At 42.8% G+C, this 16,196-nt stretch overlaps 1 protein-coding gene across 1 annotated transcript in view; it reads left to right on the forward strand.

The window, feature by feature from the left end:
* The window catches only part of LOC111521709, a 36,231-nt gene extending 26,619 nt beyond the window's left edge, over nucleotides 1–9,612 (forward strand). The window contains exons 4-6 of the mRNA XM_023185270.1: nucleotides 6,597–6,723; nucleotides 6,795–6,863; nucleotides 9,544–9,612. Coding sequence (XP_023041038.1) covers nucleotides 6,597–6,723; nucleotides 6,795–6,863; nucleotides 9,544–9,612 — 265 coding nt within the window. The remainder of the gene's footprint in view (nucleotides 1–6,596; nucleotides 6,724–6,794; nucleotides 6,864–9,543) is intronic.
* Nucleotides 9,613–16,196: the final 6,584 nt, after the last annotated feature.

Consider the following 16,196-nt stretch of genomic DNA (forward strand, 5'->3'; position numbering starts at 1 on the left):
CACCGCTATGACGCTGTCCATAACATCCAGAGGGGAGAGGATGATATTATTCCCATATTTCCGAAGGTGTACACAGCCCTGTGATATTCTCTGTAGCACTTAAGGAAGAAGGGGATGATACTACAAATATCGCAGGGGGTGTACACCCCCCTGTGATACTGTTCATGACATTTAGGGGGGAGAGGATGATATTACTCCCCATATCGAAGGATTGTACACCCCCTTGGATATTGTCCGTAACATCCAGTGGGGAGAGGATGCTGTTACTCCCCATATTGCAGGCATTATTAGTATCAGGTTGCTTGTTTGAAGAGCTCACGGGAAGGGTAGTAGCAGGGTGAGTTCTAAGGCAAGTAGGAGGAATGTGATGGCTACTGGAAAGAATTTTACAGAAAAGGGAATGCGGGCGGAGGATAGCGGGTTAAATCCGCATTCATAAAGGCTAGATTTCTCTCTCTGTCTCTCTCTCTCTCTATATATATATATACACACACACACACACATACATACACACACACGTATATATGTATATATAAATAAAGTTGTGGGAACCAAAATGTAATAATTGTGAGTAACAGGGCGAATAGGGTGTTGATTACTAGGGTTAATGTTAGGTTAATTACTATTTTTCGGATGCTATCGAAACTGATGGGAAGTCAATGGTACTATTTATACTAAAAGAGTAAGATCGTCATCAGTAAATAGAAACATACAAGAATAGTCATACCATATCTACAAAGTGTCAATATCAGGAGGCGGCTTCAAAGTCAAAGTGATTACTGGATGTAAAGTGGTATTTTAATTGGCGGAGAAGGTAGACGGTGAGGAATGTTGATCCAATAATGACGTGAAGTCCGTGAAAGCCTGTAGCTATAAAAAACATTGAGCCATAAATACCATCTGAAATAGCAAAGAGAGCTTCGAAGTATTCTGAGGCTTGTAGGAGGGTGAGGTAAATACCTAATATAATTGTAATAAGTAGTGCTTGGATTGTATGTTTTCGATTTTTTTTTATTAGGCTGTGATGGGCTCAAGTAATTGCAGCCCCTGATGCGAGTAATACCGATGTGTTCAGGAGAGGGACTTCCGGGGGCCGGGGGGAGAAATGCCTGTTGGGGGTCAGTGTCCTAATTCTGGAGTAGGGGCTCGGCTAGAATGGTCGAATGCTCAAAAGAATTAGAGCGAAGAAAAATGTTTCTGAGGTAAAAATAGGACTGTCCCGTATCGGAGGCCTTCCTGAGCCGTTGTATGGTGGCCTTGAAATGTACTTTCTCGGATACAGATCACCCTTGGTCAACTGAATACAAATCAGTCTCTTTAAGTAAGCTAAGCCCTTACTAGGTTGTTGGGAGCTAAACCCACGAAAGCCTAGTTAACAGCTGCACACCCTAGTCAACTGGTTTCAATCCACTTCTGCCGCTGGGGGAAAACGGCGAGAGGAGCCCCGGCAGGATTGAAGCTGCTTTGAATTTACAGTTCAACATGAACATCACCTTGGACTGGTAAAAAGAGGCCCCGACCTCTGTTTTTTGATGTACAGTCTAATGCCTTGTTACCCTCTTCGCTCACTTCACTTATGTTTGCCAACCGTTGACTATTCTCAACCAGCCATAAAGGTATGGGGACATGATGTTTACTATTTGGTGCATGAGCAGGGATAGTGGGTACAGCTTTAAGCCTCCTTATTCGAGCTGAATTGGGTCGCCCAGGGACTCTACTAGGAGACAATGTGTATTACTCCTTTTATCGCAGGAAGTTACACCCCCCTTGCGATATTGTTGATAGTATCTAGTGGGGGAGAGGATGTTACTCCCCATATTGCAGGGGGTGTCCAACCCCCTAGGGTATTGTTCGTAATATCCACGGGGGGAGGAGATGATGTTCCTACTGTACTGCCCCGTGCCATGTTGTTTGTAATATCCAGGCTGGGAAAGGATGATATTAGTCCCCGTATCACAGGGGATGTACACCCCCCTGCGATATGATTCGTAATATCCATGGGGGAGATAATACTACTTCCAATATCGTAAACACCCTGTGTGTACACCTCTGTGATATTGTTTGTAATACCCATGGTGGGAGAGGAGTATGTTACTCCCTATAAGGCAGAGTGTGTATATACCCCTCTGTGATATTGTTCATAATATCCACTGGGGGAGATGATCTTACTCCCAATATCGTAAACACGTCATGTGTACACCATCTGTGATGTAGTTTGTAATATCCAGAGGGGGAGAGGATGATATTACTCCTCATACCGCAGAGCGTGATATTGTTTGTAATATTGTTCCCAATATCCTTTCCCCCCAATGGATATTAGTACCAATATCGCATGGGAAGTGTGCACCCCCTGCCATATTGGGAGTAGTAGTGTTTTCTCCCTTGCTGGACATTAGGAACAATACCACAGGGGGTGTACACCCCCTGCGATATTGACAGTAATATCTTCTCCCCGCCCCTGGATATTAGGAACAATACCACGGGGGGTGTACACTACCTGCAATATTGAAAGTGATATGATCCTCTCCCCCTGGATATTAGGAACAATATTACAGAACGGGTGTACACACCCTGCACTGTATAGAACAAAGCAGGCGGAGGAAGGTGGGATAACCTTGCTAGCTGAGGCTTCTGGCTCTCTTTTTTTTCTTCTTCCCGTGCGGGACGCTAGCTTCCCTTCTTCCCGCCCTTGGACATCAGACTCCAGGTTCTTATGACTTTGAACTCTGGGACTTGCACCAGCGGCTTCCCCGAGGCTCTCAGGCCCTCGGCCTCAGACTGAAGACTGCACTGCGGGCTTGCCTGGTTTTGAGGCTTTTGGACTTGGACTGAGCCACTACTAGCTTCTCTCTTTCCCTAGCTGGCAGACAGCCTATTGTGGGACTTTGCCTTGTAACTGTGTGAGCCAGTTCTCTCTAATAAACTTCCTTTTACATATACGTGTATCCTATTGGTTGTGTCCCTCTGGAGAACCCTGACTACTACATTTTGTTTATTTTTTCTCTGCTGCCCTTTCCTCTTGTTCTAGGCTTACCTAGACCACCACCATTCCTTCCCCTTGTCTAAAGTAAAAGTTGTTTTTTTTCTCGCTAAATGCATGGTATTCTGCCCGTTTTCCATGGCTTCCCTCAGCCCTGCTGTTTATTCTTGCTCTCCTAAGAGGAAATCCCTGCCTCTTCCGTGGCTTTTCCCACTTCGTCTACAGACTGGTTTCTGTTGTTCTCAGAGACACACTGAGACCTTTTCCATCTCACTGTCACTTCCTGGAAGGGCTGTCTCTACCTCATCTGCCTGCTGAGCAACCTCTTCGGGAGACTGGGGCACTCCTGAGTCACTGACCTTGAGCTGTTTGGGGTTGGTATGTTAATTTATCTTCTTAGACCACTTATCACTTCCTTAACTTCAAAAGAGAAGAATCATGATTATTTTCCATGGTTGGTATGAAGAGTAGAAATAACTTCCACAAAACGCATTGCAGTTAAGAGATAATGAATGGCCATGGATGCCCTTATTGATGTTACTTTATCAGTCTGGGCTCAGATACCATCTGCTCTGTGACCTCTACTCTGAATCATATCTGGTTCTTCTCTGGGTTTGTCGTGCTCTGTTCTTAACTACTTTAAAGCAGTAATTGCTCTAATGATTGTAATTAGTGGTCCTTCCCAGTAAAATTTTAATTTTTGAGATCTCTTTCCCCACCCCTACCCCAGCCTAAGCAATGTTTTCTTATTTTTTTGTGTACAGGGTGCATCACTGGTCTTCTTTTATTTGTGGCTAAATAAATGTTGTGTTGGAAGAGTAAAGAGTTCCCAGTTCCACGGGGTCTATAGTTCTACAAAATGAATATATACATAGTCCATGTAAATACTTCACTTTTAAAACAAATTTTTAATTTTTAAATTAAATTTAATTTGTATGTGTTTGTATGTTAGTGAGAGCAGAGATGGTTGGGTGGGTGGGGGGGCAGGCGGGGGTTGGGTCTCACCATGTTGCCCAGGCTGGTCTTGAATTCCCCTTCAACTGTCCCCATCCTCACCTGGGCCCCCTTCCCTTGCCTCCTCCCCTCTCACCCCTGCGCCAGCCCTGGCCATTCCCCTCCCCGTCTGTAGACTGCAAGACTCAACAAGTGACTTGCTGAGCAAACCCTGCCTGCCAAGAAGAGTCTGTTTAGGGACACAGGAGGCCAAGTACAGAAAAAGGCAAAAGAACTAGCTTGCCTTTTTCAATGGATGTCATTTTACAGGGCTGGCTTCAGATTATTGTTATAGCTTTAAATAAAAGGACAGTTTTCATCTCAGCCTATGGCCTGCATTATTTCTTTACTGTGCATTGCCCTGGGTGCTTGACTAATAATTTAACAACCGTTTTGTTTTTTTTTAAATTTTAAATCATGATTCATTGCATTGCTGTAAGAGGAATTAGAGGTAAAGTAGGGCTTGAAACTGCCTGTAGTTGGTTACTTACTGAGATCTTAATGTAAATGTCAGGTGAGAGGGTGAAGTTTTAAGTAGCACTGAGTGTAACAGAAATTAAGTACACTGAAGCTGCAGTGTCCAATTCAGTAGGCGTAGCCACCTGTAACTGTTGAGAACGTGAAATGCTGGCTGGTCCTGGTTGAGATGCGTTGTGTTAAATACACTGGATTTTGTCGTTGGAGTAGGAAGAACGATGTAAAATATCTGCTTGATAATTTTTTATATTGATTACATGTTAAAATGGTTGTTACTATGATTATTATTTGGGACATATTGAGTTAAGTATATTTAAAAATAATTTCACCTTTTTCTTCTAATGGGGCTACTAGCACATTTAAAATTACATATGTGGCTCACATATTTATTGGACAGCACTGCTCCAGAAGTTTAGGAAGAAATAAGAAAAACATTGAGAACAGGTAGTGACAGAAGGAAGTATGCCCTCCTATAAGACTGATTCCAATAAAAATAATAGGTGATAGTTTTAATTGCCTTTTTCCTAATAGAAAAAGTAAGTGTACTTTACATGCCTCTTTGTTCTCCCTCTTTCCTCTTCAATTTCATGGTTAGCGTGTATTTACTATATCTGGCTTAATATTCACTAAGCAGCATTAAGAAGACTTAGGTAAATGATTCCCTGCTGAACACACTTGATTTTCAAAGCACTTTCCTAACCCACTTGTAACTGCTGTAGAGTCAAAGGCAGATGGCTTATTAGTAGTCATCCCATTTAAATATCATGGAATTTTCCCATTAAATCTCAAAGTAAACAATTTGTTTTAGGCTATTTGGTCAAGTGTATGGAAGGGACAGCGTAGAACACGTGGTACTTCATTTCCAAATTGCTTGAGATGGTTTTCATTATAATCATACATGATTTGCTTCTGGTTTTCCGGAAAAGCCAGCTAAACCTATGGTTCATTTAAAGGTAAATGAAATATCCTCAAAGGATTGCTCAAAGTGACTTATGCAACTTGAATATATATTTTTTCCGTAGGGTGTTTATCCCAAATTATCTGGCCATTTGCTGCAATTTGCAGTTTTTTAGAAAACATCAAATATTTTTCAAGTTAGAGATGTTTTAATAAAAACAGTCATTGTGAGCTGGCAGCAGCCAAATAAAATAACCCTTTATTTCCCAGTTGAGAATTTGAAATTGGAAGGTAATTAACATATGTGAGGATGGTTGATTTGCTTCCTGGCTTTTAGGAATGAGCCAAGTTATTTTCTGAGGGGGGATGTTGCTGTATGTGTCCCACCTGCTTTGCTTCCTTACTAAACAATGCAAGTTTGAGACAGAAATATTTGAGAACATTTTTGTCAGTTATGACATTTTGATAGTGAACATTTTGTATCTTCTGTCAACTTAAAATGTTTAATTTTTTATAGCCAAATAATTTGGCTGTAATGTTTAATTTGTTATAGCCAAATAATTTGTTTATCATTGATAATTTATCGAATTAAATTGCTTTTTTTCCCTTTAGCCTTTCGTCAGTCACATCTGAATAAATCACTTAGAAGTAAGCTAGATATAATATAATGAAATGCTTAAAAGAGCTGTGTATCTTCATATCACACTTACAGCAGTATGATTTTCTGTTGTACCTATTATATTCTACCTGCAGCTAGTTGGGATAAAGACAGGGCATTTAACTGTCAAGGGAACCTGAGAGGAGACTGTAGAAATCTGGAAAGTCTCTTGGATCTTTGAGGGATTTTGGGATGCAGAGAGTGGGGCTGGGATCTCTGGCTAGGTTGGAGCCAGCCTGCATTTGTATCTTTATCTTGGAAGCAAACTTAGAATGCAGAGATAGAGGTGGCCTGGATGCTGTTAACTCTAGCCAACCACTAAATCTTAAGGTGGGAGAGATGCAGGCTTTGGCTGGGTACTAAGCTGCTGTAGCTGGTTGAATGTAGAGGTCACTATCTTTTCTGAATGCTTGTCAGTAAATTAAATCACCTTCTACTCCCGTATGCCTGCCAACCTCATGGGAAATCGCTATAGAAAAGATGGTTTACCTTTTAGTCTTTGAAGTGGTTTATGCACGTTTCTGGAATCAAGATTTAATGCAGACTTGGACTGGATATTGAATATCTATTTGTCTGCTTTTCTCTCCATAGGGAGCTTATAGCTTCATTGCACCAGTGTGGCATTTGGGCCCCGGCTGGCAGCGACGACTGCCTTTCTGTTGGGTGTCTGAGTGCTATGAAGATGCACACGGGTCCACATGCATTCCGTTTTGAGAATGTCAATGGTTCACCAACTGCTGCTTTGGATTTCACCGGTTGGTGGTAGTTGACCCGCTGTTTGGAATGCAGCCAATTCGAGTGAAGAAATATCCGTATTTGTGGCTCTATTACAATGGTGAAATCTACAACCATAAGAAGGTAAGTAAAAAGAAACCAGATATCTGCATGCAATTAAACTTCAGAGCTTGTTGGTTACGATGAGATTATATATTCCGTATCATGCTTTTTACTTTGCAAAGCATTGTTTGTTTGTTATCTCATTTGCTTTAAGTATGTAGACAGGGAACTGATGAATAAAATGGTGAGTGAAATGACCTGGTCACAAAAAAAGTGATAAAAATGGGGATTACAGTTCTGTTTCTTTGACTCTTAGAATTTTTTCTCCTCCCTAGCTTTTCGTTTTGAAAAAAATTCTAACATACAGAAAAGAACAGAATAGTGAGCACCTAGATTGAATAATCATTAATGTTTTGCCATATTTGCTTCATTTTTCTTTCTGCATACACACATGTATGTACACACACACGTACACACACACAGACATGCACACACAGGTTTTTGCCAAACCATTTGAGAATATGGTGCAGATTTTGTAACACTCCTAAATATATAAGCGTTTGTCTCCGAAGAATAAGGACATTTTCCTACATAACATCAATACCATTATTAAACCTAAGAATCCATAATACCACCTGGCCAGGCGCAGTGGTTCATGCCTGTAATCCCAGCACTTTGGGAGGCTGAGGCGAGCAGATCACGAGGTCAGGAGATTGAGACCATCCTGGTTAACATGGTAAAACCCCGTCTCCACTAAAAATACAAAAATAAAAAAATTAGCTGGTTGTGGTGGTGGGCGCCTGTAGTCCCAGCTACTTGGGAGGCTGAGGCAGGAGAATGGTGTGAATCCGTGAGGCAGAGCTTACAGTGAGCCGAGACTGAGCCACTGCACTCCAGCCTAGGAGACAGAGCAAGACTCTGTCTCAAAAAAAAAACAAACAAACAAACAACAACAAAAAAACCCAAGAATCCATAATACCACCTAATATCCAGTTTATACTTAAATTTCCCTAAGTGTCTGGAGAATATATTTATTTATTTATTTTTTTGTGACAGAGTCTCAACTCTGTCACCCAGGTTGGAGTGCAGTGTTGTGATCTCGGCTCACTGCAACCTCTGCCTCCTGGGTTCAAGCGATTCTCCTGTCTCAGCCTCCTGAGTAGCTGGGACTACAGGCCCACCTGTCACCATGCCTGGCTACTTTTTTGTATTTTAGTAAAGATGGGGCCCAGGATGGTCTGGAACTTCTGAGCTCAGGCAATCTGTTCACCTTGGCCTCTCAAAGTGCTACCAAGATTATCTTTATAGCTGGTTTTTGTTTGTTTTGAGCCAGATTTCATTAAAGGTTCATGCATTTGGTTGTGATGTTTCTTGGTATGTTTTTGAGACTTCTTGATAGATACCTGTCATGCATTGATAGAGATTTATCCTAACCACGTTTTGGACATTTTTATCTCTGAAGAATAGCTTTTGTCATTGTTTGTTGCCTGCTCACAGGAATACTCTTAATAAGAGTCTTCTCATTTAAAAAGTTTTGAAATAGTTATTCAAGAAATTCCTTTCATACATTTCTTTATTCCTTTAGTAAGGGCCTAATATGCACCAGACATCATTTTTCTAGGTGATTGTAGATGAAATGGTGAAAAGGAAAGGCAAGAATGGAATTTCCTGCTAGTGGGAAGTAGATAGAGTATTAACACTTTTCTCTTTCTACCTCAGGTCGGTGTCAGATACATCAGAACGGCAGGAGGCGTTATGGCATCATCGGCTTGGCTTTCCCTGGAAAGGAAATGGGAAGGGCCCTGTTTCACTTAGACACTGTTGTTTCTTTTGTTAAAAAGTTATAAGATGTTAACTATTTTGAAAATAATTAATTTCTATTCTAAATTAGTCAATGTTTTATTTGTAAAACTAGAAAAGTTTGTTCCATTGCTTCTTCCAAGTGTCTAAGCTTATGTAGTTGGGGCAGCTATAAATCTGTCTGATGAACAGGATGTATATTTTAGGCTTATATAAGGTATTCTGCAACACAAGCTCAAAAATCCCCCCACCCCCTTTTTGATAAAAATAAAGTTTATTACTACTAATAAAATACAGCCAGAGGAGTGCCGGAAGTGGAGGGAGACTGAGTGAAAGAGAATAGGAACGGGGTAAAGGCAGGGGCAAAGAGCAGGCCCCTCTCCCTGCAGGGGAATATCAGGGGCCTGCAGCCAAGTCAAATGACAGCATGACTTCAGGAGGCCAGATTTGAGGGCTTTTATCTAAGATGAAGCATCGGAGTTTGGTTTAAGAGAGTAGGAAGTGATACATCTGTTACCCAAAGGACCCTTCTCTTTTTAAAATAAATTACCTGCAAAGTTGAGGCTGAAGAGGTGGGCAAGGTAGATTTGGGAAACTGCTGCTTGCTAATATCACCAAATGCTTTATGGTCACTTACCCTCCAGGCAGTTCGGCCCAGAACAGTCAGCAGAAGACTGTTTCCAGACCCCACCTGCCAGTTACACATCATCTCTGATAGAGCCGAGAGGGGTGACCAGGCACTGGCTTGATAGCCACTGGAGGCAAAGCCCATTTTCGGACAGTTCACTGAGGGCTTACAGACGGAAGGTTCACAAAGGACGGAGTGATCTGGATGGAGTGTGAAGCACATTTACGGGTCATGCACATACATAATAGGGTTACTTTTTGAAATTTGGAAACATGTTTTAAACTTCACCTAGGATTTCCACCTGATTTAAACCTCTTCTTTCTCTAATGTCAGCCAAAATGTGAGTATGACAGACAAAGAGGAAGACATCAAGGACTCTTCATCCTCCCAGTTTGCCAGTGATGGTGGAGAGTGTCAGAATTGGAGAGTAGCCTAATCAAACCTTCGTACTCTGCATGCAGTGGCAGACAGTCCCTTTGCTGTTCCTTTGGGGCCTGCAGACGAATACAAAGTGCCAACACCATTTTATCTATCAGTGAGGAGCAGCTTCACTGCTACTGAAGTGGCGGAAGCACTGGGCGTTGTCGTCCACCCCTGAGGACCAGCAGCTTTGTTTTGGATCATGTATCTGTTTTCGTGATGGAGCCATTTATTTTTCAGGGAACGATGACAGATGATGTTCCTTTGCTTTCCATTTGCATAGCTAGGTCTTGGAAGCTGAACTGGAAGAACTTCTTAGCCAATACTGTCCTCTCAAACCAAAAGCTTACAGTTGCAGAAGACACGTTTTTTAGTGTCATGGCAACCAGGCAACCTATTATCTTAACTAATTTAGAGGTTGGGCATCCCGAATCTGAAAATCTGAAATTTGAAATGCTCCAAAATCTGAAACTTTTGGAGCACTGACATGACACTACATGTGGATTTTGATGTCAAGTCAAAATGCAGGTGTACAACACACAGTTTATTTGGCATTCTCTAGTGAAAAAAGACCCTCTCAGCCCCCTGCAGCTGCAGTATAACTTTTCTACACATGCTCAGATTCCCCCAGGCAAGCACACCCACAAAGGGTAATAGAATGGCACATGTGCAAGCTAGACACGCCAACGGCAGGATCCCCACGGATGGGACCTAAGTGCATTACCTGTTGTGTATTTTTGCTTATTCTCTACTCTGTGGTGTTAACATACTGAAAATGACATAAAGGCCTATAGATATCCCTACGAGCAGCAATGGTAAGGAAAAGTAGAAACATTTGTAACACAGAAAGTCAAGCTGTTGGAGAAACTGGACTGTAGTGTAGAGGTATAGACGACATGGTGAAAATGTGTGATGGAGATATTGAAGGACTAGAGCTACCTGCATTCCTAACAGAACAAGAGGTCATGTCACTTTATAAAATTAAAGAGAGACTTCCAAGACAAAAGCCATTGATAATGAGGCAGATGACTCTGGAGAAACATTCTAAAAAGCCATCTGGCAGAATGCCTCCTCAGCCTCAGAGGACCCACCTCCTAGTTGCTCAACTCTTCTAATATTTCCTCTCACCTAAAAAAAAGAAAACAATACAATGTACAGTACTTTTTAATCAAAACATAGCCTTGAAGGTGGAGCCTGAAAGCCTGCCATTGTTTGTACAGCTGTTTAGCCACTGATGCAGGTATTCTGGTGATGCTATTATGTTGCTTATTATTATTATTATTATTATTTTTGAGACGGAGTCTCGCTCTGTCGCCTAGGCTGGAGTGCAGTGGTACGATCTCAGCTCACTGCAAGCTCCGCCTCCTGGGTTTATGCCATTCTCCTGCCTCAGCCTCCCGAGTAGCTGGGACTACAGGCGCCCGCCACCTCGCCCGGCTAGTTTTGTTTTTTTTTTGTATTTTTTAATAGAGACGGGGTTTCACCGTGTTAGCCAGGATGGTCTCAATCTTCTGACCTCGTGATCCGCCCGTCTTGGCCTCCCAAAGTGCTGGGATTACAGGCGTGAGCCACCGCACCCAGCCGTTGCTTATTATTTTTTCCTGTATTAACGGTATGTCATATTTTTTGCTTATGTGTGAATAAGTGTGTGAAAATGATTGCCCATCAGTAGCACATAAATTCAGAGTCAGAAATGATGGTCAGTGGTGTCAGACAGCCAAGGTTTTCCACATGGTAACTGAGATAGTGACACCTTTGCTTTCTGATGGTTCCATGTACACAAACTTTGTTTCATGCACAAAATTATTTGAAATATTATATAAGATTACCTTTAGGCTATGTGTATAAGATATATGAAACATAAGTGAATTTCATGTTTAGACTTGGGTCTAATCCCCAAGATATCTCACATAGATACAAATATTCCAAATCCAAAAAAATTCCAAAACCTGAAACACTTCATGTTCCAAACATTTCAGATAAGGGATACTCAATTTGCATGTATATAAATATATATGTATCACATACATAATATGTATATAATATGCATTTCCATTCCTCCCCAGGTTACTATTCTAGTACATTCCCATTATATTCTGTTTATTAGACTGCAACTAAAACTTTCATGGGTTTAGCTTCATGTTGAACAGAATTTGCAGGATTATGAGTTGAAGCCAACCGTAGTTTGATAATGCTATGATTCTCCCAAATCACCAAAGTGCATGAAATGATTTTAGAGCTCCAGAAATACTGAAGCAACTTTGCAATAAAAAATTACTAGTGAATGCACAAGGAGTCTGTAACGTTTTGGTTTTACTCTTGCTTCCTCAGGTGCAACACCATTTTCAATTTGAATTCCTGATCAAAGTGGATGGGGAGATAACCCTTCATCTTTATGACAAAGGAGGGATTGAGCAAACAATTTGTATGTTGGATGGTGTGTTTGCATTTGTGTTACTGGATTCTACCAATAAGAAAGTGTTCCCGGGCAGAGATACATAAGGAGTCAGACTTTTGTTTAAAGCAGTGACAGAAGATGGACTTTTGTCTGTATGTTCAGAAGCTACAGGTAATGGTAAATTTATCTGTAGATTTTCATTATTGTCCTGGTTGTGTTTTCTTTTAAATTATATTTGAAAATCTCTTAGTAATCCAGAATTTTACAAGTGACTAAGTTATGAATTCTTACCTTTTTAAAAAAACCAGAGGAGTTGTACTCTCCTTTTCAGCACTTAAATTCTGTAATCCTTGAAGAATGAGTCTTTAGTGTCGTCGTTTATTTTTTGCTCTGCTAATATGCTCTGCATCTAGCTTGATCCTAAGTGCAGTTTTAAGTTTTCCTGTGTCATACTATAATGGGAGGGTTGGCTCCATGATTATTGCCCTGCGGTACTTTGCCACAGTTATAGCACAGCCAAAATTAGGATTTCCAGAACAGCTTTATCGGTAATTCACATACCATGTAATTCACCCACTCGAAGTATACTGTTCACTGGTTTTTAGTATATTCACAGATGTTGGTAACCAGCACTCCAATCAGTTTTAGAATTGTTTTTCTACTTCAAAAAAACAAATCAAATCCTGTGCCCTTTACCTTATTTTATTTTATTTTTTTATTTCTTTTTTTAAGAGATGGGGTCTTGCCTAGTCGACCAGCCCAGGCTGGAGTGCAGTGGTGTAATCATAGCTTAGTGCGGCCTTGAACTCCTGGACACAAGGGATCCTCCCACCTCAGTCTTCCTAGTAGCTAGGAGTATAGGCATGGACCCCAACACCCTGCCTCCTGTGCCCTTTAGCTTTCAATTCTATCTCTCCACATCCGTCACCTGCAGCCCCGCAGTTGTAATGCTGGCAATCACCAATCTTTGTGCCTCTGAATTCCCTATTCTGTATGTTTCATATAAATGGAATTATATATCATATGGGTTTTTGTTAGTAGAAACTTTCACTTGGCAAAAAGTGGATCAAATGGGTCTATTTTGAGCTAATCCACATAAATGTAAGGACTAAAACTATAAAATCCCAAGAAGCAAACATAGGAGTAAATTGTCATGACCTTGGATTTGGCAAAGCTTTCTTAAATATGACACCAGCAACAAGGATAAAAATTGATGAACTAGATTTCATCCAAATGAAACATGTTTGCCTTTCTAAGGACACCGTCAAGAAAGTGAAAAGACAACCCACAAAATGGAAGAAAATACTTGCAAATCATGTGTAGCACTTTTCGATGGTAAACTTGAGGAAGACATTTATTTCTTATCTCTTACCCACACAGCAGTGACATCCTAAAATCTCTCTCCCTGCCTCATTTTGCCATTCTTGAAATCTTTTCTCACTTAATATTCAGATGTAATTTTGGCTGAAGCAAGGATAATGAGATCAACCAAAGGGGTCCTCAGGACACTAGTCAGTGTTTGTACTAATACCAGAACTGGTTTATTTTCAGGCATTTCTAGTGTGATCAGATGGCAAAGAACAAGTATATGTATACATGTCAGTTGCCAGGGCTGCTGGGCAAGCCTGGGAAAGAGAGTCCCTGGGGGAAGCAGCCTCCTGTTCCCCTGTACTGTAATCACATCTGGTTTACCTTCTGAAATTCCTTGATCTTTTCTATATCCTTGACCCTGTCCTTTTACAGACCAAATGATCTTACCTGGAATACTGCAGCAATTTTCTTTTCTCAGTGCTTTTAGAAGAACCTGTCAACAACTCATCTGACTGCAGTGCTACCTGCTTACAACCTTTTAATTACTCTGCAATTCCCTCTCGGGCTACGTAGCTCACTTGAGCTCTGCTGGGTGGTGAGGGAATCTGGGTCCTTATTCTGGAATTTGAACTCAGTGCTACACAGGTTACTGGCTGGGCTGACAATCTCAAATTGTAAATCACGAGTATTCTATGTAGATAGTTTGTTACGATTTACAATAAAACATTGACATTTGTGTCAAAGATCATGGTGATGTGAGGTTGGGTACTGTCTGTGAGAAGTAATTGAGGAAATTAGTATTATAAGGTTTGATTCACATACAGTGCATAACAACTAGTTAAGGGATAGATGTCTTATTATCTGACTTTAAAGTATCTAAGAGTGGATCGTTCTGCTTGTTAAAGTTGTGGGAACCATGGCTATTTTCTGAAAATACCTCAGCGATGACACATAAATGACTACCAGCCTGTCATAACATTAGGCTTCAGTTCATCCCTTTGCATCATAAGTGTGTTTTTTCCCTTTGTATATAGTTGCTTTAGTATAGAAGATAGGTTTTCTTGATTAGAAATCTAAGAAGAACAAATTGAAAACTTTTCTATTTTTCTATTGCTTTGAATTACTAAAAGTGAGTGTAATTTGGCAGTATATCCCTGTGCCATTATTATCTCTCCAGTAAGTAGATGGTAGGGCTTTGGATGATTAAATATTTTTTCCTATTTTGCTTATTTAATGGGCATGTGTTTGTATTAAAAAGGGGAAAATAAATAAGAATGTAGAAGATGCTAACTAATCGTGAAAGTTATTGGGAAGGGTTACCTAATGTAAAAGTTGGCCAGGCATGGCAACACTGCCTGCAGTCCCAGCTGTTGGGGGAGGCTGAGGCAAGAGGATGACTTGAGCCCAGGAGATGGAGGTTATAGTGAGCTATGATTGTGCCACTGCACTTCAGCCTGAGGGACACAGCCGGGCTCCATCTCAGAAAAACCTAGAACAACAATAGACAGAGAGAGGAGCCTGGACGGACTGAGCTATCTTAGTGTCCCGGCGCTGCTGTGATGATGGCTTACAACACCAGGAATTTATTCTCTCACAGTTCTGGAGGCCACAAGTCCAAAATCAAGGTGTGGGTAGAAATACGCTCACTCTGCAGACTCTTGGGAGGATCCTTGCTTCTTCCAGCTCTGCGACTGCGGCGCCTGCAGCCACTGGAACCAGCTCTGCACGGCTCAGACCTCGGTGATGAGGACACAGCTTCGCAGGTGGGCAGCCACATCCCCAGGGGGAGCCTGTGGGCCTGTGGCAGGGTGGGCGCAGGCAGGGCGGGGGCTCCCCACTGTTGCCCCTGGGCTCGTGGGGCTTGTGGAGGAAGACGGGTGGACGCGCACATACTGCAGCTCCCTGGATCTGAGCCTTGGTTTCCCTACCTGTGAAATGGGCACCCATGGCAGCTCAGAAGTGTCTGGGAGCATCCCCTGTGGCGGAAGGTGGGGGGCGCTGCTGGGGCACAGCCATGGGGGCCCCAGTCCCCACTCCATGTGCTTCCCTCAGTGCTCCCTGATGCCAGCAGAGCTGCCCCAAAAAGAGGGGCGTTCCCGTGAGTTCCTCGTGTGGGGGATGGGTCACAGACACTCCCAAGTGCAGGGCAGGGTGGAGGCAGGCTGAGGGGGGTGGTCAAATGGCCGGGGGAAGAACTTCCTCGAGTTCCTCGGGTCTCGGTGGCCTGGGGAGCATCTGTTTGGGCAGGCAGCTGGCGGGGCTGGTGGCTGAACCCCTGTGGCTCGGGGTCCCCGGACTAGGCCGGAGTAGGGTGGGCAGGGAGAGGGGAGGGTGAGTGTGCAGGGCAGAACAGCATCTCCTGGACAGACACAGCCCTGGTCGCTCATGGCTGCAGCGTCGCCATGGCGGCAGGAAAGTGCTGCTGTATGTTGTGTCTCTGGGAGGGGCTCCCAATGGACACCCAGCAGCATCTCCCGCACTGTGCAGTGGGGTGGTGGCCGGGGTGCTGGGCACTGGGGGAGGAGTCTTGGCAAGCCCTTCCCTCCCTGGGCACCAGACCTTGGGCTCCTGGATGCCTGGGTTCATGTGTCCAGTTTTTCCCGGAAGATGTTTGGGGTGTTCCCAGAAAATGGGGAGGGCCCTGGGGGGTCAGGATTATATTACTAAACCCAGAAAGTCTGGGGTTCCATTTTTAGCACAAGGCAGGCAACCCATGTGCCCCAGCCCAGCGGCCAGGCTGTGTGGGAGAGGGGAGTGGGGACCTGAAGGAGTAAGGATCCTATTACCGCAGCCTCCCTTGCAGCCAGCCAGGATGGCCGGTGTGGGCTGGACAGCGGGCACTACACCAGGGCCACTG

The sequence above is a fragment of the Piliocolobus tephrosceles genome, chromosome 14, assembly GCF_002776525.5.
Source record: "Piliocolobus tephrosceles isolate RC106 chromosome 14, ASM277652v3, whole genome shotgun sequence".
Classification (NCBI taxonomy): Eukaryota; Metazoa; Chordata; class Mammalia; order Primates; family Cercopithecidae; genus Piliocolobus; species Piliocolobus tephrosceles.